This window comes from Salmo trutta, unplaced genomic scaffold (genome assembly GCF_901001165.1).
Source record: "Salmo trutta unplaced genomic scaffold, fSalTru1.1, whole genome shotgun sequence".
Classification (NCBI taxonomy): Eukaryota; Metazoa; Chordata; class Actinopteri; order Salmoniformes; family Salmonidae; genus Salmo; species Salmo trutta.
This window is the reverse complement of record NW_021822918.1, coordinates 35,001-60,758: the sequence shown is the minus strand read 5'-3', so window position 1 is coordinate 60,758 and position 25,758 is coordinate 35,001. Positions and strand designations below refer to the sequence as shown.

The following is a 25,758-nucleotide window of genomic DNA, read 5'->3' as shown; positions in this document are numbered from 1 at the left end:
CTGTCAACTGTAGAACCTTAAATAGACAGGTGTGTGCCTTTCCAAATCATGTCCAATCAATTGAAGTTGCCACAGGTGGACTCCAATCTAGTTGTACAAGCATCAAGGATGATCAATGGAAACAGAATGCACCTGAGCTCAATATCGAGACTCATAGTAAAGGGTCTGAATACTTACGTAAATAAGGTATTTATGTTTTTGATTTTTAATGCATTTGCAATAATTTGCTTCGTCATTATGGGGTAGTGTGTAAATTGAGGGAGAAAAAATATAATTCAAATGAATTTTAGAATAAGGCTGTAACGTAATAAAATGTGGAAAAAGTCCAGGGGTCTGAATACTTTCTGAATGCACTGTACATTAACATTCATCTACATGACATTAAAGAGAGCCATTTTGATGCAATGAAAGTGAGTGGATGTTCTGCCATGGATGTCTGTCTCAGAGTTACTTTGAGGCTGGAAAGAACACACTATGGGCCAATTTCCCAGGATACTGATTAAGTCTAGTCCTGGACCAAAAAGCACTTTCAACAGAAATTCCCCAATGTGCATGCTTTTTAGTCCTGGACTAGGCTGAATATATGTCCTGAAAATTGTCCCTATAGAAGGGGTCCTGTAACTATGGTGTAGTAAATTCAGCACATGGATCACTCAGATCTTTTTTTCTTTTCAGATTATGATGGAGGGCGGACAGGCCCCAAATGAAAAGCCTAGAGCTACTCAGCTCTGTGGAAAACCTCTAGCAACCAGACTAGAGGTCCACCTGCACAGCCAGTCCATGGGAGGGTAGACTTGGCATCCAAGTACGGAATCGCTAGTGCACCAAGAGAAGCTATAAATCCAACTCGCAGGTTTAGCCACAGTCTGATATGCACTAAGAAGGAAACCGTTTTGTAGCTTTGAACTTCACTGCCCTCAGTGCATGTACTTCTGAAAGGCCTCCAATGTATTATTCCAACAAAGTAACATGTACAGGGATGTTCAAGGAGAGACATTTCTATACATGTTTTTATACTGGCATCATTTGGGTGATGGAGGACAGATCCCTCTAACTTCACCAGAAGACGACCGGAACCATCTATTGTAATTGCTGATTGACAGGCTGTGTTTGCTCTAAAACAGTGGTTCTTAAAAAAAAATAAAAAATTCAGCTCAAGACCCAAGAAATTAGAAATTGTCAATCCTCCCATCACTCAAATCGTCCTCCAATGACCCAAATTAAGAAGAAATAAATGTGTAATTATAGATGTATTCTCATCATTTTACGACCCACCTCTCGCATGCCCAGGGCCCACTTTGGGTCCGACCAATACTTTAAGAAACACTGCTCTAAAGTATCCCTCATAGACAATCACGTCCAGAAACCGTTGGATGCCGACATCTGGCATGCCTCTTGCAATTAGTTTATGATAATATTAGATTTTTTGTGAATTTTGTATTCTAGATTTTTATAATGTAATTATATTCTGTTTCTATTATTTTGAAGTGTTTTGTTTACATTACTAAACTCAAAGGACATTTTATTAGGAAATTCTTCCTAAAACTGTAATTGTAAAGGTTTATCGCTCATATATCCCGAGTTGTCATTTACTGCATCAGTGGCTAAGGCAGCATTGACTTCAGTTATTATGTATGATGGCAGTCTACGCTTATATAAAGGTAAATAAATAAATACTGGCCATCTTATAAACCTTATACACAACTTCACGGTTCATTTATCTCTTGTAACGTAATGACAATCTGCGTAACAAAATGAACAAAAACACATGACAGTTCTTGTTATTTTATAAATCAGTGTTCAATTATACCTTTTTCCAAAATAACATCCACATATCTCACTGATATTCTTCGTGAACGATATAAGACCGTAGAAAAGCACGAGAGGATAGTGATTTGAACGTCAGGTGTCTGTGAAAGTCTTCTTCATTTCCGTGCATTATGACTCCTAGGGCTTCTGCAGCAGCATTCCAACACCCAGCTTCCCCACCATAAGAAGACTACACAAGGTAGAGACAAAAATAACACGTTAAGTAATCTCATACCGCATCATCCTCATCATCCCATTTCCTAGTCCTGAAACAACAACAAAAAAAGAAGGGAGTTGATTGGCTACCTTGCTGATGCCATCATTCCAGCAGGCATCATCTTCCTGGAACCGTAGAATCTCTTTCCCATCACACCTGCCAGGGCTCCTGATGTGACTGTGTGATACAGGGGGAATTGACTCAATACAGTAGGTCTACTGTAAAACTAATTATCATGAGTAGCTAGAAATCAGTTAGTAGTGATCAAGAGAGGTCTGGGCGATGAGACATATGTATGCATACTTGGTTAGGGTGTCTAAATGTGACAGAAACTGTACTTTTAACAGAGAGATACATTCACAAAACAGTGAGGGACTACACCAAAGGTTCACTAACCTAGAGACACCCAAATATTTGTAGGATCTTGCGATATCTGGTAGGCACCAAGCCCAGCTAGGCTGCCGAAGAGAAGACCTGCCGCCAAGGAGGGGACACTGCCTGGAGACACCAAAAGATGTACAGGGGAGAGTGGAAACCGTGTTACCAGTTCATTGTCATAAGACTGGAAATATGATGCAATGCATTAGACTCGAAAGCTTTTTACTCTATTCAATTGAGTTAACATGACGGCACAATAATAAACGTACGTGCTTTGACATAGCCCATCACTCCTCCGGATGCAATGAGTGCTGCATACCCATATCCAACCCAATCAGTCATTCTAGAACACGTAACGAAGGAAAGAGGGAGAATGTTAGGCTACTATCGCCTTTTGCCAAACCCACTGCAGAAGAATTGGCAGTGGGCATGTGGCGATAATACACATGTAGCAAGTCATTAATTAACTCAAGATGTGCCTGTTAAATATGTTAGATGGCTATGTTTGTTGTTTTGCAAAAATGTAGCTAACTGCTAAGCTGAGGTGTATTGATTACGCCGATTCTGTTGCAAGAAGTTGCGTCGCATTAGTGGAAACCCAGACTGTACTCAGGGCAGACCTGGTTGTGGCTAGATACCATACATGACCAAAAGTATGTGGACACCTGCTTGTCGAACATCTCATGCCAAAATTAGATTAATATGGAGTTAGTCCCCCCTTTGCTGCTATAACAACCTCCACTCCTTTGGGGAAGTTTTCCACTAGATGTTGGAACATTGCTGCGGGGACTTGCTTCCATTCAGCCACAAGAGCATTAGCGAGGTCGGGCACTGATGTTGGGAGATTAGGCCTGGCTCGCAGTCGGCGTTCCAATTAATCCCAAATTCATCCCAAACTGCCAGATGATGAAGCATGATTCATTACTCCAGAGAACGCATTCCACTACTCCAGAGTCCAATGGAGTCCACTCCAGCTGACCTTGGCATTGCACATGGTGATCTTAGGCTTGTGTGCGGCTGCTCGGCCATGGAAACCCATTTCATGAAGTTCCCGACGAACAGTTCTTGTGTTCGTCAGTTCTTGTGACATTGCTTACAGAGGCAGTTTGGAACTCGTGGTGAGTGTTGCAACCGAGGACAGATGATTTTAATGCGCTACGCACTTCAGCACTATGCTGTCCCGTTCTGTGAGCTTATGTGGCCTACCACTTCGCAGCTGAGCCGTTGTTTCTCCTTAAACGTTTCTACTACTTCACAATAAGAGCACTTACAATTGACCGGGGCAGCTCTAGTTGGGCAGAAATTTGACAAACTGACTTGTTGGAAAGGTGGCATCCTATGACGGTGCCCAATTGAAAGTCACTGAGCTCTTCAGTAAGGCCATTCTACTGCCCGTGTTTGTCTATGGAGATTGCATGGCGGTGTGCCCAATTTTATACACCTGTCAGCAACGTTTGTTGCTGAAATAACCTAATCCACTAATTTGAAGTGGCGCCCACATACATATGCATATTTTGTGTATGTTTGAGTCACGTCAGGGACAATTTTAGCTTATCCTAACTTTAACCTAATTATCCTAACCTTCCACGTTCATTCTCCTAACCTGTTACGAAAAGTAACTTCTGTTAGGCAGAACCAGCAGACCTGCCCTGAGAACTGTCTTGGTTTCCACTAATGCGGAAAATGTTTTGCAACGAAAATAAAAGTTTCTATTGGACAAATTCAGATAGGTTCCCTCCCCATTTCGTTTGCTTCAGTGGTTCTTAAACGGTTTCCCTTGCAAGACATAATGAATACACCCCTGTTCACTTAGAAACAATCTAGCTTGCCAGAAGACACCACCCTACCGTTATGCTTGTTTACCCTGAGCTGCACTGGGAACGGAACGCAATCATGGTTACATTAAAACACATTGGAGCTGGCACGAGATATGCGTCAGAAAACTCAACGCAGGGATGGGATATACCACTGTACTCAATTTTACCTTTATCCACACTGTTCCATCGAGAAGATTGGAAAAACTGCTCGTTTTCCGGTAAACTGCCCTTTTGGTCCTCATGCTACCTAGCAGTAGCCACCTCAGCCGTTTTGTATTGGCAGTGTCAGCCAATCAGCTCCTTTGTTGTTCAACACCACGTTCCATAACAATTGCGGTGGCTAACGCTAGCTAGCATGAGGACAAAGTGCAGTTTTCTTGGAAAACTTGAAGTATTTAAAATGTCTATATGCAGCAGTGTGGATAAAAGTACACTTTGGAGTACAGTGGCATGTCCCATCCGTACATTGAAGTACATTTTCCAACTCATATCTCATGCAGGCTCCACCGTGTATTAATGGAACCAGGATCCAAGACCCCCACTGCAGCTCAGTGTAAACAAGCGTGACGGTACGGTCACTATCTTCTGGTAACAATGTAGCCTGTTCCAGCTAAATTCCTCAGTGGAACACCGTAGTTAATTGCCCCAACGTTGCTACAATGTTTCTCTTTTTAAAATATATATTATATTCCATTTTTCTTCAGTACATTGTAATGTATCGGTTAGGAAACAAGTTAGATAGTAAATCAATCCCACAAAAGTGCAAGTCAGAGGGCAACATAGCAAACCTAGCAGTTTATGACAACAGTGCCCATTGAGTCAATGAAGTTGCCAATGTGTGCGATCGGCATTAATTTATAAGGCAGATAGCTATATTGTCAAGCTTTGGAAACCTTTGGATGAATAGTAAAACACAAGCTTGTGTACAACCTTGCTCCTTTTGGCGTATCGTAGTAATGACGCGTTGCCAAAGACCCCACGGGAAGTGAAGTTTTTCTCCACATGGCAGAGAGCATAACGTAATTAGTCTGGAACACTCTGGACCTCATATCCCATGTACCCCCAATTATAACGTTTTACGAAGTGACACTATCAAAATAATTGACAAAAGCTCTGTTCAAGTGTCTACAATAAATGTATAAAAACATGCAATTAAAGCACATATACAAGGGGAAACCTAATATTTTAAAGGCCTGTAATTAATTGATGAAATACAGTGAATGTATTGTGACACTACATCGCGTAGCCTATTTATTTAATTGCAATGAATTACTTTTCAGAATATTGGCCTAAGGCAGAGAGTAATATCCGCAGAAAGTGATACACTTAATATGAGTTGAATTTGAGTGTGTGTAAGGTGTTTTAGACATATGTTCAGAATGGATCACTATGGTAACCACAAGGCCTACTGACAAAACAGAATATGGCTAATATGGCTAATAAATGCCCAGTGCCTCGTTTACCAGTTGCGATATAACTAAAGCATCACGTTGATCGTAGCAGATGCATCGTTATTTACGAGCCAAATTTGTGAGTGTTTCCGAAACCAACAGGTAGAGAGAACAGTGTGCAGGTAGAGTACAGAATTGGCACTGGCCCTGGAACTGACCCTGTATATAGCTTACTTACTTTCTTGTGTTCTTCTTATTTCTATTTCTCGTGTTTTTGTTCTATTTTACTTTTTTTTAATGATACTACTGATATTGATTACTGCATTGTTTGGGGGCCCTAAGTAATATTTGGTTTGGGGATCTCCCACCTCACAGCAAAACATTTTAGTGACCCCCCCCCCCCCCCCCCCCCCCATCAAGATTTCTGCAATTCTACCTATTTTGCCATGGGGCAGAGAGACATGTTGGCAGTTTTAAAGCTAATTTCTTGCAGTTCTACACATTTTGTAATGACTTATGCCATGTTAATATGATATCTGAGTGGCAATGACTAACAAAAATCAATGGCGGTCCCCTGGAGGTCAAAACCCCTGAGATGTGCCCTGCGTGCCCGGTCGGTATTCGGCTATGATTACTCCAAGTTTAGATATCTGGCTAGACTAACTACCAATCTAAAGATTGCTAGCTGACATGTCTAATTGAGTGACTGTCAGTGACATAACAAGATAAAAACTGCTGATACAGAACCAAATTTTCACATGCACAAGTACAGTGAAATGCATTATCAATCAATCAAATGTATTTATAAAGCCCTTTTTACATCAGCTGATGTCACAAAGTGCTGTACGTTTCTGTACCAGCCTAAAATCCCAAACAACAAGCAATGCAGATGTAGAAGCAAGGTGGCTAGGAAAAACTCCCTAGAAAGGCCAGAATCTAGGAAGAAACCTAGAGAGGAACCAGGCTCTGATGGGTGGCCAGTCCTCTTCTGGCTGTGCCGGGTGGAGATTATAACAGAACATGGCCAATATGTTCAAACGTTCATAGATGACCTGCTGGGTCAGATAATAATAATCACAGTGGTTGTAGAGGATGCAACAGGTCAGCACCTCAGGAGTAAATGTCAGTTGGCTTTTCATAGCCGATCATTCAGAGTTAGAGACATCAGGTGCGGTAGAGAGAGGGTCCAAAACAGCAAGTCTGGGACACGGTAGCATGTCCAGTGAACAGGTCAGGGTTCCATAGCCGCAGGCAGAGCAGTTGAAACTGGAGCAGCAGCATGACCAGGTGGACTGGGGACAGTAAGGAGTCATCAGGCCAGGTAATCCTGAGGCATGGTCCTAGGGCTCATGTCTTCCGTGAGAAGTGTGTGAGAGAGAGAGAGAGAGAGAGAGAATAGTGGGCATGACCCCGAAAAACTCAGTCTGGGTCATGCCCACTAGCGGCAAGTAATGCATTTCACTGTGCTTGTGCATGTGACAATTAAACTTGAAAACGTATAAAGCTGCATTTACAGGGTCAGCCCAATTCTGAAAATTTTCCCAATAATTGGTCTTTTGACCAATCACATAATATCGTTTCACATCAGCTCTTTTTCACAGTTGATCTGATTGGTCAAAAGACCAATTAGTGAGAAAAATATATAGAATAATTGAGCTGCCTGTGTAAACACAGACTTACAGGTTTCATGTTCAAATCTGCTGAATAGCAGTCATGCTGTATTCTTCTTCTTAGGCTGACCTCTGACAATGGCTTGGTGTTTATAGTTTCCAATTTTTAGATTCAGCTTGTTATAAAATTAAGCTTGACAAAATGTTACAAATACATATTTCAAATATCAGCCTACATTTTCTCCTATTCATTACCCAAATAAAACATGTATCATCCTATAATAATGCCCATTAACACAAAACACCTATACATTGTTTTATAATGATATCATGTGAGGTAAGGCAGGAAAGAAGCCTATACCGATGCACTTTTCATTGATGTGGGAAGGTTTTTAAAAGCCACGTTACTAACGCTCTGGGAAACACCTCGACTACTAAAGATGCATCATAAGATGTCTCTAACGTTGATCTTAACGCTACCAAGGGTCTGGGAAACGGGACTACAGTAGGCCCTACAGCCAAGTGGAAAATCGTTTGTGTTTGCATTGTACAGTAAATGGAATGCCTTTAAATTGTATAATTTCTGCCAAAAGATGGCGCAAGAAGATCAATTAAGGTATATACCTGCCGACGTCTGTGTTCAGATCGTATATGTCTGGGATCCATAAATAGGAATACTGGGCCAAATCTGAGATTATTATCATTTTGAAGGGTTTTAGGATGACACGAAATGGTACATTAAAAAAAATATATGTTTAATTCGAGTACTGGGAATTATTAAAGCGTATTCTTCATATAAAGGTAATTTTGTCTTATAGTCTATTTCATTAAACTAAATGATCATTGCAGTGAAGTGCTCTGCACTGACCTGGTAGGCTTTGGGCGTACTATTTCTTACTGGAATGCCCTTTGCACACAATACATTTGGTTTCAAATACCGTTGAATTGGGAACTCTGGCTTTCTGCGGCGCTCTTCTTTCTCTTAGCGCTTGATGGCGCAAGACCACAATTTATTATTGTGGAGATCGTCGTTTGAGAATAACGATTGTTTCATCACTCGAAACACATAGGGTAAGTACACATCTATAACTCTAGAGTTCATAACATTATGTGAGAGGCCTCTTCACAGATTTTCTTGGTTAAATTTGAAGCACATGAGGGCAGGAATATAATATTGGCTAATTTTGTGTAAAATGTTTTACTCCTCATTTATAGTGCTTCAAACAATTAGATTCTTATTTACGTAGCTATAAGCCAGATTCATCACGCCTTCTTGTACGATAATAAATAAAGTTATGTGCCAAGGTTTGGGTAAATAAGAATTACGCACGAAATATGAATTAACCACATTAACCACATTATATGACATGTCATGTTGTGAAGTAGATTATATCTTTATCATTGGACTGTTAATTCAGTAAACATCTGAAATACAACAACTACTGATGATGATGATGATGATGATAATAAATTTTTGTTGTTATTGGCTAGACGCATTACATGCGCATTACCCTTACTAAATTGTGAGATATATCAATGCCCAAAAAGTGCAACCAGTCGTTTCAGTATCGTTGCCTATTAAGCATCTAGCACGGTTTTATGGTGCTTAACGGAAATTGTGCCGGGGGCTCGTGGTAGGGGTGCTAACGGTTGAAACCAAGCCTTAGACAAACAGGTTGGATATTAACATGGAAACTTATCCTGTCCAGAACTCACTCAACACACTTGCAGCGTTCCTGTGCACAGTTTTCCAATACACCTTTCTGCTCTGAAATATATTTTAATTGTTCTATTTCATCTGTACTCCTGCCTGTACTTCTATTCTTCTCAAATCGATTGTCTTTGAAGTGAAACTTTAATATGTATAGAATACAAGGTTGTAGACAGTTGCTAATGACAGACTATAACACAACAGTCAAATGAAGTGTGCAAGTTAAATAAAAAATATATCATCTCAAATATTTGAGTGTTTGCGTTAAAAATTGTGTGAGTGTCTATTTCAAACTGAGCTATGTTTTCTTAGGAAAAGTATGTTGAAAAGTAAAGGCCTGTTGTTTATGCTACATAGGCCTAGCTTCCAATTCACTGTTGAATTTGACATGGCATAATTCTTATTTTGGTTTATTTATCATAATTATATCAACTAAATAACACACCATTGCTCAAGCCATCTATCTTTCCATTCTGCAATTGACAGTGCAACGCTACCGTGTTGTTGACCACAACATGCATAGAGTCGACATTAATTAAAAGAAAATACGTTTATAACCTCAGCGCGCGCACGTGTTTTTGTTGTTGTTGGTGTGCCTGGTGAAGATGAGTTCATCCCGAGGAGTTTACATAAGTATGAAATAAACAGATGATAAATAAACCGTGACCCCAATGCACGTAAGTGGATCTGGTAGATTGTGTATAAGTGATTATGTTACAGTAACCATCAGATTTTATCCTGATACAGTTTCATTTTGAATGTGAATATATATTTTACAACCAACTGACAGAGCCAACTTATTGACATGTTGTAATTCAATAAGATTTTTCATTTAGTTTAGTATTTATACATGTAAAAATGGTAAAATGCCATTCAAGTTATATTGTTGACCTCGCTGAGTAGGCCTATCCACAACAGTTAGCCCATATAAAACAAGTTACTGCTGTACCCTTTTCTCCCTGTTCTCACTGTTCAATGCAGTGAGACCCACATGCAAATTCACGTAAGACCATTACCTCGACTTCAGGTAGGTTTACACACACCGGTCCATTGCGCATGCGCCACCAGGTGGCCCAAACGATTTTTATGGCCAGGTGAGGTAATCTCGTTCAGCACAGGTAAAAACTCAAATTCTTTTAGAGACCGAAGGCTCAATGAGATTACACGACATGCAAGCTACCATATCAGGACAAATTGAAAAAAAAATTACGTCGATATTTGGCAAAATGGGAGATTGGCAGGTATGTGTTGTTTATTTCAAGACAAAGGTGTGATAATACGTGTGCGTACTACAGGAGTTTAAGCTAATATGTCGAATTTATGGACACTATTGTGAAATACATTGGCCATAAACGATTGCCTTGTAGAATAAGTAGCACTATCTTTAGCCTAAATATAAATAAAGTTATATTCTATAGGTATTGTTTAAATTATTTTCACTTGTACAGTGTTAGTTTTCCTCAAACGTTAATAATGCCCCATTTACCCCTGATTAACAATAGCGTATTGGCTATTGTGCTGACTTTGGGAGTCTGTTTAACATGATGCATAGTACGTAGGCTATACCGCTCAAGCAATTTAAGAATATAGAAAACCGTCCCTTATAAAGAAGCAAAGAATACCCTATATGGAATGTGTGAACAGTAAACATCTATTTGAAAGAACCGTGCTCACACATTTTGTTTTGCTTTGGTTTTTTTTTAAAGTGTGAATACAATCATTTAACATAGCACAGTCTTACATAATATACTCCAAGTTTTCATTTTATATGTTAGTTCGTCTCTGCGATGGTAAATAACCAACACTTGAAATCACGTATACTAAAATGATATCTCTCCTAGGCGTTGTGGTTCTTGTCATCTCAAAGTTCGAAACAAATCTATCCGATCGATGTATTACTGTGTATGTTGGCCTGGTGAAAGGGTTTTTAAATAATCATTCAATGTAGATTTTAAAACAGAACGTTCTAACGCGGTGGAAATGAGGTCGGTAACACAAGCATGGTGAGATTTAGTTTTCACTCTCCGAAAGAACACCACCTCTAAAATCAACACCGCAACACACAGACACACATGCACGTCCCACGATTTCTAAGGCACTTTTACCTAGACGATAGTTGTCATTGTGAGCTAGTTTCATGGGTCCTCTCTCTAATAACAACTGGTTATAAAGGTACCCCACCAAAAAATGGTAATCTGGAATTGGCGACCTGGTTCTTGACCCGAAACCCCTGGTGCTCAACGTCGCCGGCGACGGGACTGAGACCAAATACTTTAGACCCTCATTCACATTAAACTAGCTGTTTTGTTGTGTTAATTATTTACATTCCAAAAACGGCGCTCTTCCATGTCGTCAATGGAACTGTATAGCTACTTTAGAGTGGTCCCTCTTTTACATGACAGTGACAGAATAGCTTCTCATTGTCTAAATACATCTAAAACAACAGTTTACGAAAACCAGGTATTAAGAGAATAGTAGAGAGAGAGAGTATTTGGCCTAAGTGTGGCACGCTCTTCAGGGCAAGTTGAAGATACAGACACCGACTATACCATAGCTTAGGCCATGTGTGTGAGATGATGATGTAAGTTGTTTTTAGGAAGTTGTTTCATAAAACATATTCTCATGAAACAACATCTGCTAAAACGGAATATGCAAGAAAAGTAAAGCAAATGAATATAAGCTATAACACGTATTATCCAATTATTAGTTTGATCATATCCATCATAATAATGAACGTTCACACTTCTGCCTAAGTGCAGGGTTTGTTCTTGCCCTTTTGTCATATGTAATGCTTACGCTCAGTTCGTGCTGTATATTGTCATTGAATGTGGGAGAAGTAAATACATGTGTCGTCTCTCTCCAGTTTTACCTGTGTTGTCCATTGGTGTTGGACAGATGGAATCAATGGGCTGCTGATATGCTAATGAGGGAATGCGAATGTTAGTACAGTGGTGCGCGAGCCTTTTACTTCCGCCATTAGAGGGAGATCTCAGAGCGCAGACAGCCAAGTTCACCTAGAATAGTTTCAGCTGGAGCACACTGTGGAAAACAAGGAGAGGCGCTCTCAAGATCCACCACAACCCATGAAAATGCTTTGGAAATTAACTGACAATATCAAATATGAAGATTACGAGGTAAGAGGCTCATATTTGATTTATTGCAGTTTTCATGTCATTAATGGCGTGCAGTTTCATTTGTATTTCGTCAAAATCTGGAATTGTTTTGACATTTGTCTGGAAACATTTAATTCAACTGAAGGATATAAAGCTGCATACTGGTTTATTTCATATGTTCGATATGTTTCAATTTTGATATGGACTCATTACAGTTTTTATTGTGTATAAATATACATTTTACAGTTTCAATATTTATAGCGCAAATTTTGTAATAAATATCATCATCATCATCATAACAGTCATATTAATAATCATAATCATACATTTTCAAAGCAAGGAAGAAGATGAATACTTGTCAAACCTGATGCACAGGCAATAACAGAGACACGTAGGTTTATATCATTTTTAACGAAATTGTGTAAAATAGAATTTATCAAAAATCATTGCTGAACAATGAGTCAAATGTAGGCCTATACATATAATGTAAGATAATGTACATAGATAATATATTTAGGGAGACATACTCAACATGCATTTGCTAACTATCATCGAAAAGGTATGTTTAAAATAATGTGTTTAAATGTAGTATAAATTATGGGATGCCTATCCCTAGTATTCTTATGAAAGAAGTCGGTGCATTTCAAGCCCTTGGCTCGTACACAGGCTGAGTGGTTGTTATTATAGCACACACAGAAAGTTTAGCAGTCATATCAGGCAGTTGTTTAGGAGCGGTGAAGCCAGTTGAACATGTTTTTGCTCGGGTCTGGAGAAGGAATATAGTCTCGTCAAGAGCAGGGAAGAAACGCTGGGCTTGAATTTGTGATTCTCTCAAACCCTGTTTAATTTACGGGTAACATACCTGTTTCTGTTAATAGAAATCAGTGTTAACTACACGGTGTTTTCATAATGGGGACTCTTTCGCGTGCAAATAGGTTAGTAGGGGAAGTACATTTCATAAGCGTGTGAGGTGCGTATCCGTATGAGAACTTTGTAATATATTTGTTCCGAGTTAAAGTTATCTTGGATGGCGTAGTTTGAAGTCGAATAACCCAGGATTCATTCATTGGAGATATTCGGGAAGGGCCATGGAACGCGAGGCGTCGGAATCTGAATTGGAAAACAAAGGCGAGCAGACAACCGCCCTCTGAACAGTACAAATGTGCCAGCCGAGATGCCCTCAGCGTTTGCTGGATTTTCACACGAATCAGAGGTGCACATTGTTTCTTTCCATGGGTCTTCCTCGCTCTCTCTGGTCCCCCCTTCATTCTGTCTTTCTTTCACTTTTGTTTGCCCTCGAACCTTTTAAACCCCTCCCCCCTCTCTCTCTGATTCGTCAGACGCAAGAGAATCTCCCTCTTTTTGTCTCCCGCTCTCTCTCCCCTCCTCACTCACTCCCTCTTTCTCTCCTCATCTCTGATTAGATATACTGATTCCTCATTCAATGGACGTCATTTAGTGCAGACTCTGCCTTGAGTTGGTTCCTTGCTTCACGCTCGATTTCCGACCATTCTACCCTTATTAAGAATTCGTGTAGCTTAATATTAATAGTCATGAATATCTGCTATTAGGAGTCCAAGGGAAGAAGCAGCTCTTTGCTAATAGAGCTCAAGCGAAGGGACAGCAGTGATAGAGCCAGACGACGGAACACGGATACAAGAAACTTTAAACATAAATCCGCAAGACCAAACACTGCATTTTAGAATCGAATGAAGGATAGTGGGAATTTAACCAAATTCTGATGGATTATCGTTCTTCGCTGATGCTTATCTGAACATTGGGCTACGTGATAGTGTTGTTGCTGGCTTTATTTTGTTTGCTCGTAAATTTTCGTTGATTTGTCAACGTTTTTATTTAGAAAATATCTTTTGAATCGCTCGAAAATCTTCACAGATGTTAGTGCACAGTTTTTCCGCGATGGTAAGTTGGACTCCTTGGCAAAGACTGAGATAGGCCTTATACTTCATGCTGCATTCAGACTCCGATTATTGCATTTTTAAAATAAAATTGTTTTGCTAAGATAGCATACAGACAATTTAAGCCAAACTAATACGGATGCAACATTGCTCTCACATTTTACATCAGTATCGAAATATTCCAACTGTGGGCCTATTCATTTATTTATTTTTAGAAAACGGTCAAATACGAGTGTATTATTGGCTTAGAATAATTATCACTGTTATTATTGTTATCGTTAGTATTACTATCATTATTATTAGGCTATTATTCATCCGTTCAACAGGGATCTGATTTAATTCAATATTGCCCATAGTTTATTTAATTTCAACCAACACATTTGGATACACACGCAATAGTTCTGATGGTAGGTGACAGTCCATAAAAGCCCCGGTGAAAACGGGTAAAATGGAGGGTTGGTGTATAGGTTTAATTTCTCCGATTCCTTTTTTTTCTGCAGGATCGTCACGACGGTACCAGCAATGGGACAGCCAGACTACCTCAGCTGGGAGGCGTGGGCCAGTCTCCGTATAGTGCTCCTCCGCTCTCCCATACCCCAAACTCCGACTTTCAGCCACCGTACTTTCCCCCACCCTACCAGCCCATCTACTCCCAGTCTCAGGACCCCTACTCGCACGTCAACGACCCCTACTCCCTCAACTCCCTGCATGCTCAGCCGCAGCCACAGCACCCTGGCTGGCCGGGCCAGAGGCAGAGTCAAGAGAGTAGTTTGCTGCACCAGCACCGCGGCTTGCCCCATCAGCTCTGTAGAGAGTATCGGAGAGAAGTGCTCCTGCCGTCGGGCCACGGACTCGATACGGGACTCTCAGATTCTATCCCAATCCATGGAATACATCACTCTTTAGAAGATGTTCAGGTAATTCAGCATTATTTGGTAATTATATTATTATTACTATTACATTATTACTTTCACATTATTGATATTATAATCATAATAATTGTTGTTATTATTATTTTATAATTACGATTTAGAAATGATTATTTCACGCGTAGCCTTCTATTAAAGTTTGCTGCTGTAAATTGGCAGCTCTGTATTAAATGTTAAGGCCTACATTTTATGACTCAATTTTATAAATGCAGAAATAGCAAAAGATTATGTCCGTAATTGAATTTAATTGACAGAGGCCTTTTTATATGAATGTATCAACCGCAATTTGATTTTACAAACGCCTTCGAGTCAAACATGTTATACAAGCCTACTTGCATAGATTATTCAGTCTATTTTCGAGCTGTGTTTGCACGTTATTAGCCTTATTACAGATAATTTGTTTACCCCCTCCCTCCACTGAAAATATACATGGTGTTATAAATAACACTTACCCTAAACTAAACACATCTAAACTGCAGCTCTGAGGACTATAATTTGATCTCAAACCCCTCTCACAAAATGGATGGGATACCACGATTCATATACCCTGTCATTTTTTGACGCGATTCTGGATATCCTCCCTTCATATTTAATTGAATTGTGCTCATTGAAAAGACTCGTTCAAGTCCGGATACGAGCGGGGGTCTGTGAGCTATAATAATACAACAGTCCACTCGGGAGTTTTATACATTAACTGAGCACCATGTTTTAGATGAAGTTCCATCGCTCAGCGGATAATACCAAGAAATCGAATAAGTAAAGGGTCTATCTATAGTCAGGAAGCATTTCGTTTTTTTGAAAACAAAGGCCTAATCTCTAATTAGCGTGCACGGCTTGTAATACCACCGTTATTCCTAATATAATTAATAGTTATTCGTAAGTAGCCAATCTGTGGATGGAATCAGGTCACGATTATGAGGCGTTATTTAAGTCTGGTGTGCACGACGCACCCTGCCCAACAGCTATAGACAATAACCCTCCCCCTTTATTGAAAATAATAACAGGTAACCTATAGGCCCCCCATATTGTCTGATTGTGGGCTACACGCCAGCCTTTTGCAAACAGCATGACATGTAAGATTAATTCCATTGTATTCTTTATTAAATAGTGTTTGTGCATCTGTGTGTTGCAGCATATTGAGGATCAAGGAATTCACATCCCAGACCAGACTGTAATTAAAAAAGGTAAGCAATTTCCTTCGAGATGCCATGCCTGTTTGCACAAGCGGAACACCACACCAGTCCACCACTCTACTCGGGAGCTCGGTGCGGTAGCTAAGGCTTCACTGAACCAAATGGATTAATGCGCAGTGTTTTTTAATACGTGAGCTCGAGTGCATCAAACTAACTGCACATGTTTAATCAATGAAGGCCAATGTCAGCATTTCAAAGTAGTCAGATGCGAATATGCCCTACATAGGTTATGCTGTATACTATAGGTTTTAATGTGTTGCATCCTTTTCGCTCGATATCGTATAAAGGCCTATAGACTACCCACTGTCCACGTCATTTCAACCCAAAAAATCTATGCGATGATGTCAACGTGGAAAACTGATTGGATTTGAAAAAAGTAATCAACATAAGATGTAATCAACAGAAGATATATATTATATATGTATTTTTTTACTCAACTTTTAACCTAAATCCAATTACTTTTTTTCTGTTGATTTCACGTTCAATTCACCTTAGATGACAACGCAACCAAATGTAAATCAAAACTAGACGTTGAAGTCACGTCTGTGTCCAGTGAGTAGTTCTCTTTGCACTTCAGGAGCAAATCTAACATGACAGTTGTTAATGCTGTATGTATTCAGTATCAAGATGATACCACATCCTGCATCAAGGTGGAACAAATCTCAACCTGCAAAAATAGGCAAGGTCTCTAAACCATTTATAGAGTCCAATTCCATCAATGTTTTACATAGCTGCGGTTGTTTGTGGAATAATGCGTTCAGTGTTGCATTATATAGATGGGCCTAGCATTATTGCGTGTGAATTTAATTGTTTTCTCCTATACTGTAAGACAATTTCGGGCGTCTGAGACCAACTTCATGGTCAGGTTGAACGTTACTCCTCTCGCCATGTAGAGTCTTTTGTCAAGTCAAATTAGATGCGCTGAGGATGAATCTTGAGAGATGCTCTTTCCGCGTCAGCATGATAATTGCTTCTTATATTAGTAATCTCAAGAGTTCGTTTAGCTTCTATTGTCTCTATTAGCCTCCCCTGAGCTCTTAATGTCACAAGTGATCTATCCAAAAGGCTAGTCCTTTTGTCTCCGGTTCCTGCACACAAAACGGTAAACCCTGCAAAGAGAAATGACACGCGCGAATGTATTTTTGAGGGGGACCGTGGATATTTGAAAATCAGCTTCTCTCAGCGTGATGTGTGTGTGGTGTGTATTGTACAATTGCAACATAGAGAGTGCGCGTGTGTCTGCAAAAAATGTGCCATGTTTCAGAGGTCAAATGTAATATATAGCCAGCCCTAAACAAATATAGGGTCTATAGGCCTATACCAAAGCCTTAAAATACGATAAAATTGTTTTTAGCAATGGTTAGCCCTTTGTGCAGAGACCTAATAACACCAACAAGAAAACAATACATATATTATTATTCATATTATTATTAGGCCTGTTTATATAATATGTTATGATTCGTGTTAATATTATCATTATGATTTGGCCTGTCTTAGCCTACCCTATACGCAATGTTAGAATTTTGTGTAAACCTCTACACCCACACTCCGTTTGATATTAATATCATATGGTTAAGGGTCTACATTGAATGAGATTCACTGAACTTGGTCTTTGTTTTCCATAGGTCCAGTTTCTTTATCCAAGAACAACAATGTCTCCACCATTGGGATAAATAAGGACGGTCTTTTTGGCGGTGTGGTAAACCCCAACGAAGTGTTCTGCTCTGTTCCGGGTCGATTGTCTCTGCTTAGCTCCACATCAAAGTATAAGGTCACGGTGGCGGAAGTGCAGAGACGACTTTCGCCGCCTGAGTGCCTCAACGCGTCACTGCTGGGCGGGGTGCTGAGAAGGTGAGCCGGACTTTAATGTCTCTCCTCATTTTTTATCCCACGAATAATTAAAATCGACCAAGCGTGACACCTCCTGCATTTAAAACAGCCCGAACGGCAGACTGTTAAATTCCATATTAACTTTACGCACACACTGAATTTGTTTTCTCGCAATGTAGCCCACAAATGAATGTAGGACTGTTGGCCTTACCCTCAACCCTGTAACACATGTTTCAGCACATCACATAGGCCTACACCAAAAGTAAACTACTGTAATGTTCGGTCTATTGATTCTAAGCTAGACGCAAAGCCAGTATTTTGGCTGTATATTGTGTATTTACTAAAATAAAGCCGTTTCAGTGAGTTGACATATTGACACGCAAACTGGCCTATAGACACCGATATATAGTTACAGAAGCACATGAAAGAAACACGATGCCAAATAGATAGTTATCTCTTTGATTAAATAATATTCATTCAACGCTTTTTGGATCAGATAGTGTGTCCAATTGAGGGTTGAATAAATATTGAACATGCCATTTTATAAATTAGCCTATTCATGCAACCTATTTTTACTGTCTTGTCACAGAGCCAAGTCTAAGAATGGCGGAAGGTCCCTCAGAGAGAAATTGGATAAAATTGGATTAAATCTACCTGCAGGTAGACGCAAGGCTGCAAACGTTACCCTGCTGACGTCACTAGTTGAAGGTAAGTTGCATTGTAAATGATCTGAATTCCGGTTCCGGTAGCAGGTGCTTTTGAACGGTTTCAGGGGGAACATTTGAAATCAGTACGTTAGTGTAATTTGGGCCGACCAATAATGCATGAAGGATATCTGTGTATTTTTGAGAGAGATGATGATGGTAATTATTCTAGAGGCTTTACGCAACATTGGCCTGTGTATTTAGCCTACCCGTGTGCAATCCTCTCTTTGTAAAAGTGCATGGGCCTAAGGCTAGGCTACTTACTACATTGTGAGGTAGGACTCGGTTAGCCTTGCTGGCCTAGTTTGTGCCAGATGAATTAGGCTCGCTGTTGAAGCCGGGTTATGGGCATTTGCTTATTTATTGTCTAGCGGGAGTGTGGAGCTGTTTCACCTCTGGCAGAAGTGGATCGATTGATTTATTATATTGATTTATTTTAGTGGCTTGTTATCATGATCATTGTTAGAAGGCGTTTATTATTATTAAGCTAGTACCAGTAGGCCTAGGCTACTACTAGGCCACTACTAGGCTACAGCTACTGGTGTTGGTCTACTATTATTTACACTGGGCTCGTTCTTTCTCTGTGATGGAAGTGGAACTGACCTATGGAGGAACTATATGTTGTGAGCCTATGAAATAATATAAATGAGTCATTTACGGTGTATTGTGATGATGGCATTGGCTATTGAATAAAGAAATGTTGCTTGCAAAGTTGAACCGTTATTATTCAACGCGGTGGTATTTGGTGAGCTGTGGGTTTTAAAGGTGAAAGCATGGGATGGTTCATTGGTTCCTCTTAATCATTACAGCCGAAGACTGAATGCAATATTCATTGTGCTTCATTGAAATTTGGTGCTGTATGGTAATGAGGCTGAACAAATGTATGATTCTTTGCGATAAGGGAGGGAGGGGGTGAGGGGGGTGAAGGCTCTCGGTTATTTAGTGAAGAGACTATGCTTTTTTTCTGAAGTGCTGTTATTGTATATGATCCGCTCCATTTTATGGAAACGACAAAGGAGTTTACTGGACTTGAGCTTTGACGATAATTGGCGCGCATGCGTTCTTCTGGAGTTGAGATTTATGTCAGGAAGCCCCGCAGTAAAAACCCAACTGTTTCAGGAAATTAAAACCAAAATCAACAAAAAAGGCAGACCTCAATGGAATGAACCTATAATTCTCAAAGCTAAAGTATGTCGGAGCGAGATTTACGTATATAGCCTTTTAAAATTGCTTTCCTATGTTGTATTATCTGCTGGACTTTCAATAATGTTTAGGGATGGCTAATCGATGTCATGGTGTTGTACATGAGGCTATTTGTAATATTTTTGTAGTGTTTCCCTGATAGTGAACTCTTCTCTCAAAAGGACGTATGGTGCCTGACTTGTATTCATAACATTTCATTTTGTTCCATAATGTGAAAGAAGAAAGGCTACAGGTGCTATATAGCCTACTGCTTTAGACATGGATACGGAAATAAGGCCTTCTCTTTGGCCGAAGACGTTCATTAGATTAATCATCTGTTAAGTGGAAGTGTTAATTGGTCTATATTTGATGTCACCAATTCAGAGCAATATATTATACACTCAATCCATTATTTCCTTCTTAGGCGAAGCAGTGCATCTTGCCAGAGATTTTGGTTATGTATGCGAGACAGAGTTTCCAGCCAAAGCAGTAGCTGAATATACAAACCGCCAGCATTCCGACCCAAACGAACACGTCCAAAGAAAAAACATGTTATTGGCAACGAAGTAAGTGTTATGTTATCACATTTCGTATGTCCCCAAAAAAATGTTTTCAAGTCATTCTCATGTTTACATCGACAGTGTTTGCAAACACAAACTCAAATGGATGGTCGTTTGTTGTAGGCTTTTTAATAGGTTTTTCATGGATTTCAGAAGTGTTACATTTATGGCATTGCTATTTGGGTTACATTGTAGTATTTTTTTTCCCACTAATTAATTGCATTCTGAATGAATGTGACACATTACAACTGACCAACAAAAATTATTGGATAAAAATGAATCGACTAAAGTCAAATTATTTTAGCTTCTAATGCGCCGGAGAAGTCACCACCCGATGTTATGCACGCGACAAAATGCTCAAATGAACAAACACTTTTGGAATTCCACCCTGTCAACTAACTGAATTTAAAATCCCAACTCTCTTTTTCATTTGATTCATGCCAAACATGTTTACAGTGGTGCGTGAGCATTAAATAAAACACGTGGACGAATTGGCCTATATTAGCCTTTCCAAACTGGAGTGTACTGTGTCATTGGTCGGTCGATTGAGCAGGCCTCATCCACACGCAACCATTTTGTTTGCTGTGATTGCGTTTGCATTGACACATAGCTGGTTCTACGCCAACATAACCTTTCCCCACTGCATAAAAACATTTTGACACTACAGTAGGTCTATCACACGTAGCCTATAGCCTACGTCACTTTGAGCAAATATGCCATAGGCCACACTAATGTTGTGCTAACAACTATATCAATTCTATCAAATTAATAGCATTTTTAGCCAACTCTTTTACACTGAATTTATATTAGGGGCAGACTGGAATTATGATTGTAATTAACACATATATTGTCTCCCCTTTTAGGCAAATATGCAAAGAGTTCACAGACCTGCTTTCCCAGGACCGTACTCCCTTGGGGAATTCTCGACCACAACCTATTCTTGAGCCAGGGATTCAGAGTTGCTTGACCCATTTCAGTCTCATTTCTCACGGATTCGGGACCCCGGCCATGTGCGCGGCCCTCACCGCTCTCCAGAACTATCTGACCGAGGCGATTAAAGCCATGGACAAAATGTACCTGAACAACAACAGTCACTCAGACAGTGGCACTAAAGGCGGAGACAAAGACGAGAAGCACAGAAAGTGATTCTCACCTGAAAGCCCAATATAAATATTATAAATACATATAGATACTATTGATCAAGTAAACTGGCCACTTCCTGATCTCGCAATGATTTTACATGTTTGTTTTTACTACCATTCAACTTTGGATTTTCGGAAAGCGACGTGCAAGATGCCCACCATAATTCATGAGAAAAAAATTGCTGAAAGGCGCAAAGGAACAGCTCCAGAGAGAGAAAGGTCTTTGCCACATGGAGGACTTTTTATGTAGGCCTGCTCCCTCTTCTTATGAGCTGCAAGGGACTGAAATCCAGCGACCATTATATCTCCATTTACGATTGTAACCGTATGACAAAAAGAAGATAAAAGAGGATGAATTCTTATCAGTATTGTGAATAATAAACTTTGAAAAATCCACATTTACATGTCATGACTTCAGTTGCAGACTCTCACTCCAAATGACCAACTTGAACTTTCAACACGATTCACGGTTATATAAGGGAATCTGTGTTCATGTATGTATATATTTATTTATCTGTAATTTAATGGGAATTGTAAATATGGTGCGTCTGTTGAAACTTATTTTTTATTTATCTGTTGCCTCCTGTTTTAGTGGGTTTAAATATTCGGTTAGTTCTTCATGTGGTTTTATGGTTCTTAGAAAACAGAAGTTTGGGGTATTTTTTTTCTCTGGGATATTTCAATTCAGCCCTCTTGTAGCATGTTGAGGCGACATTGAAGCAAGTGAACAAATGTAATAGAAATAAACCTCAATTTTTCTCTCTATCATCCTTATTCTATTCCGTTTTTTTTGTTGTTGAAAAGAGCATACGCGATATCCTGATAAGAACTCTTTTGTGTTTCTACTTTCTTGTTTTTATACAAGATTTTATGTGTTGTGCCAATCAGAATACGTCTCACCTCTTGTTCTTCCCTTGAAGCACCATAAAAGCAATAAATGGATATTGTCTTTAGATTATTTTTTTTTATGTTCGAAGAAATTCAAAACATTTGGGACCACCTGATATCTTGTATGTCCAAATTGGAGGCGGTTTTAGCTGTATTGTATAGACCTCTGCTGGCAATAGTTCCCATGCCTGTCAATGTATTATAGTCCTTTGTTGCCCAGAAAAAAATAAATATTTGATACGCTTCATGTCGATTTGTATTCATATCTTTTAATTTTTTTATTCAGTGGTTCATATACGCCCGGGTGTATTTTTGTTCTTGGCAAATTTTTTTTATTCAGCCCGGTTACAGTAATTGCGTTTAACTGTCCCCTGACAATTGCTCCTTGCAATAAGCAGCTGAACCCATTGTTTCCCTCAAGTAGGCTATAGTAAAAAAAAAAAAACACATATACTTTCAACTCATAGTTCATAGCACAGGATCATTCAAAACCGCAGCGGAGCTTTTTACCGTGCCAAATGACACAGAAAACAATGAATACATTGGTGTTTGATGCGTGTGTGAAGCGCCAGCCCTCAAGCGAAACCGTTGTTTAAAATCAGTGAGATGTACACGGCTGTGTTGAAGGTTATTGCACTTGCCATTCCCTACCACTCTGTTTTTTGGTTTGTTTTAAGATATGCATCAAATATTTTTTTACTACTAGGCTGTCTGTAATTATTGGTGTTGTTTGACAGCGTTCAGTTGGAATATAACTTATTTCAACTGCATTACGTTAATTGATATGGCAAATACGTCGGAATGTGGATATCTGTTATATTTGGTCACATCTCTACCGTATAGCCCATAGGCTTCGTTTAAGTCATATCCATGCAGATGATCACGTGTGCTACTGCTAATACACCAGATGTAGCCTTGTTTTACGTGCAAAAAGGCCATGGGAACATTGCATTACATAACCTAATTCAAATTGAGTTTGGATTGTGTATTGATGGCATGCACCTCGAAATCAATATAGTGATGCATGAGTCTGTGGACGTATATGAAGATGCTGTCTGTGCTCTAGAGCTCTTTTTCACTGTCACGTTCTAGTCTAGAGCGTTCTAGCTTCGTCTTCTCTTTCTCTAACCCAGACAGTCTGTTTTCAAATAAGGTGAATGGAGCCTAACTGTACACGTCCTTGGCATAATTGCGATGCAGTGCTGTGGCAGGTGAAGCGAGCCATGGTCTGTCAGGGCTGTTTTTGTTGGCTGCATCTCAGATTGTGTGTGGGATCCTAACCCCAGGCACAATAGCTCAGTCATAAAGAGGAAGACCCGGCTGCTCCTTCCGTAGGAAAATAGTCACAGGGAAAACAATCCTATGCTTATTTATGCATTTGTATTAGGAAGCCCCTTACGTTTGTCATTAATGCTAATGTTATTTAATAAATGAAAACAGTTTTTGAGAGCGAAACGAAAGCATTATAGCCTAAATATCTATCACAATGGCTGCTGTCGAAAGCTATAGGCCATAGGCCTGCCTATCAAGGCATGATACAGGAAATGCCATTGCCCCCATTTCTTTAAAAAAAGTGTTAAGTTAAAAAAAAATGTATATATTTATTTCGTTTGTTTACGTTGATACAAACATGTAATTTACATAGGCCTATACGTTTTAACACAAATGCTGCCATAATTTGATCATAAACAGGTAGAACTATTTTTACATAATGCCTTACAGCTAAAGTAATTTACAACAACGAAGAGGCCTGCACATTTTACAGGCAGTCAGCAATACCCAACTGAATTTGTCTAATTCAATCCGTAACCCCTGGTTTCAGCTACATCAATTACACTTGATTCCACTATAATAATTAATACGTGTGTCTGCTGTGTACTGTTCCCGAGTTGTTATTAAATAGCCTATTCCGAAATGGTAAAATATATATAAATATATTGATCAGATATTCCCATGCACTCTTGATTGCATAGGCTATACACGAATATGCAGAAATACAACGCGCGCATGTATGCATGCTCTCAGGTATGCATAAGCTACACTCCACAGGCATGTGTACCTGACTGTAGTCGGAAACTATTTTGTTGAGATGTTGTTGGGAGCTATTGCTGAGCTAACACTAGTGTCTTCTGCAACGACCCGTTTTTAAAAAATAAAAAAAACACAAGAATAGAGTAGACTCCAACATCTTTCATGGCAGTAGAATACTTTGCGATGGCAGATCTTGCAATTGACTAAAGACTGTTATTAGTGGCTATAGCTATGGTTTGATTTTCGGTGCTGTTTCCATTCCTTTTCGATTCCAGTTAATGCATGAAATAACACAATGTATTTAATCAATCATTCAAATGTAACTGGCCCCAAATACAAATTCAAGGGTTAACAAACCTAAGAAATTATTAAATAATAGTCTAACACTGGCCTAAAATAATGAAAATTGCATTTGAATGTAATTGCATCAGAACAACAAATGTAATGTATCAAGTGCAGCTATGGCTTTGAACCAGTTTCCATAACGATGAAACGCTGTACTGCTTTGCCCTGTGTTGTATAGCCTACACAAGGAACCTCGATGGTCGTTATATTGACCTCTGAACCGAAAACCTGTTGTGTCAAGCGTGCACACAAATTATAACATTCCATCTGCAACATGCAAACAAGGTATATACAATATTTTGAGAGTTTACCATGTACAAATGTGTTTATATATTTTCATTTACTATAGTTCCTGTATGGACACAGCTGTTTCATCAAATTGCCAATTTATTTATATCTTGTTAACGACGAATTCCAAACTGCGGGACAGTCGACAAGTAGCCTAGCCTATAGGCTAGATACACATGTGTCGTATTCATATAGGGTTCACTCAAATGACAGATGAAACGGGGACCGGTGCAACCGAATTATGTGACTCTATGTTTGCAATGAAACGCAAAATGGCTAATTTTCGTCAAGTCTGACATCAAACCTCATTTCGGCTTCAACACCCCTCTCCACTTACCTCACCCCACTGTGCGAGCCGGGCCTCAAAAGCCACGAAAGGTCATGGACACCACCAAATCGTTCTTGATTACTTGAGACATCAGCTAATCGATTAGAAAACATTAACTGACTTTGAAACAAAATGACTACTAAGTGGAAAAAGCCGATATTTCCAACGCAATATGGGTCATTCAGAAATTAGGATAGGTGTTTGATGATTATTGAGTCGACAACTTAGGGACCACACATGCACACACAACCACGCACGCAGGCACGCACACACAGCCACACACGCAGGCACAGCCACACACAAAAAAAGCCTAGAGATATAGGCCCAATGTCTCAAAAGTTTCATTTTACTTTAGGCCTATTGGTATGTGCACAGG

At 39.5% G+C, this 25,758-nt stretch overlaps 2 protein-coding genes across 11 annotated transcripts; one reads left to right on the top strand and one right to left on the bottom strand.

Annotated features, from left to right (window-relative positions):
- Positions 1-1,769: 1,769 nt before the first annotated feature.
- Positions 1,770-25,405, bottom strand: LOC115187224 (transmembrane protein 14C-like). 4 transcript variants are annotated; one of them, XM_029746337.1, is made up of 5 exons: positions 25,392-25,405; positions 2,674-2,747; positions 2,423-2,524; positions 2,116-2,203; positions 1,770-1,999 (listed from the first exon to the last, which is right to left on the bottom strand). In XM_029746337.1, the coding sequence occupies exons 2-5, from the start codon at positions 2,744-2,746 to the stop codon at positions 1,948-1,950; spliced, it is 315 nt and encodes a 104-aa protein (XP_029602197.1). In that variant the 5' UTR covers position 2,747; positions 25,392-25,405; the 3' UTR covers positions 1,770-1,947. The 4 variants fall into 4 exon arrangements, with proteins under 4 accessions (XP_029602197.1, XP_029602194.1, XP_029602195.1 ...); XM_029746334.1 differs by lacking the exon at positions 25,392-25,405 and adding an exon at positions 5,152-5,187; XM_029746335.1 differs by lacking the exon at positions 25,392-25,405 and adding an exon at positions 4,389-4,488.
- On the top strand, positions 9,971-22,641 carry LOC115187223 (transcription factor AP-2-alpha). 7 transcript variants are annotated; one of them, XM_029746326.1, is made up of 7 exons: positions 9,971-10,174; positions 14,463-14,897; positions 16,024-16,075; positions 17,710-17,935; positions 18,504-18,622; positions 20,225-20,366; positions 21,224-22,641. In XM_029746326.1, the coding sequence occupies exons 1-7, from the start codon at positions 10,088-10,090 to the stop codon at positions 21,504-21,506; spliced, it is 1,344 nt and encodes a 447-aa protein (XP_029602186.1). In that variant the 5' UTR covers positions 9,971-10,087; the 3' UTR covers positions 21,507-22,641. The 7 variants fall into 7 exon arrangements, with proteins under 7 accessions (XP_029602186.1, XP_029602187.1, XP_029602188.1 ...); XM_029746327.1 differs by having other exon boundaries at positions 9,972-10,174; positions 14,463-14,879; XM_029746328.1 differs by lacking the exon at positions 9,971-10,174 and adding an exon at positions 11,195-12,067.
- Positions 25,406-25,758: the final 353 nt, after the last annotated feature.

Bases quoted from the DNA above. Each gene is read 5' to 3' on its own strand.
- LOC115187224 (XM_029746337.1), bottom strand. From the start codon at position 2,746: ATGACTGATTGGGTTGGATATGGGTATGCAGCACTCATTGCATCCGGA. The intron at 2,525-2,673 runs GTACGTTTATTA...TGGTGTCTCCAG, and splicing joins GATGGGCTATGTCAAAGCAC to GCAGTGTCCCCTCCTTGGCG. The intron at 2,204-2,422 runs GTTAGTGAACCT...TGTATCACACAG, and splicing joins AAATATTTGGGTGTCTCTAG to TCACATCAGGAGCCCTGGCA.
- LOC115187223 (XM_029746326.1), top strand. From the start codon at position 10,088: ATGAGATTACACGACATGCAAGCTACCATATCAGGACAAATTGAAAAA. The intron at 16,076-17,709 runs GTAAGCAATTTC...TGTTTTCCATAG, and splicing joins CCAGACTGTAATTAAAAAAG to GTCCAGTTTCTTTATCCAAG. The intron at 20,367-21,223 runs GTAAGTGTTATG...CTCCCCTTTTAG, and splicing joins AACATGTTATTGGCAACGAA to GCAAATATGCAAAGAGTTCA.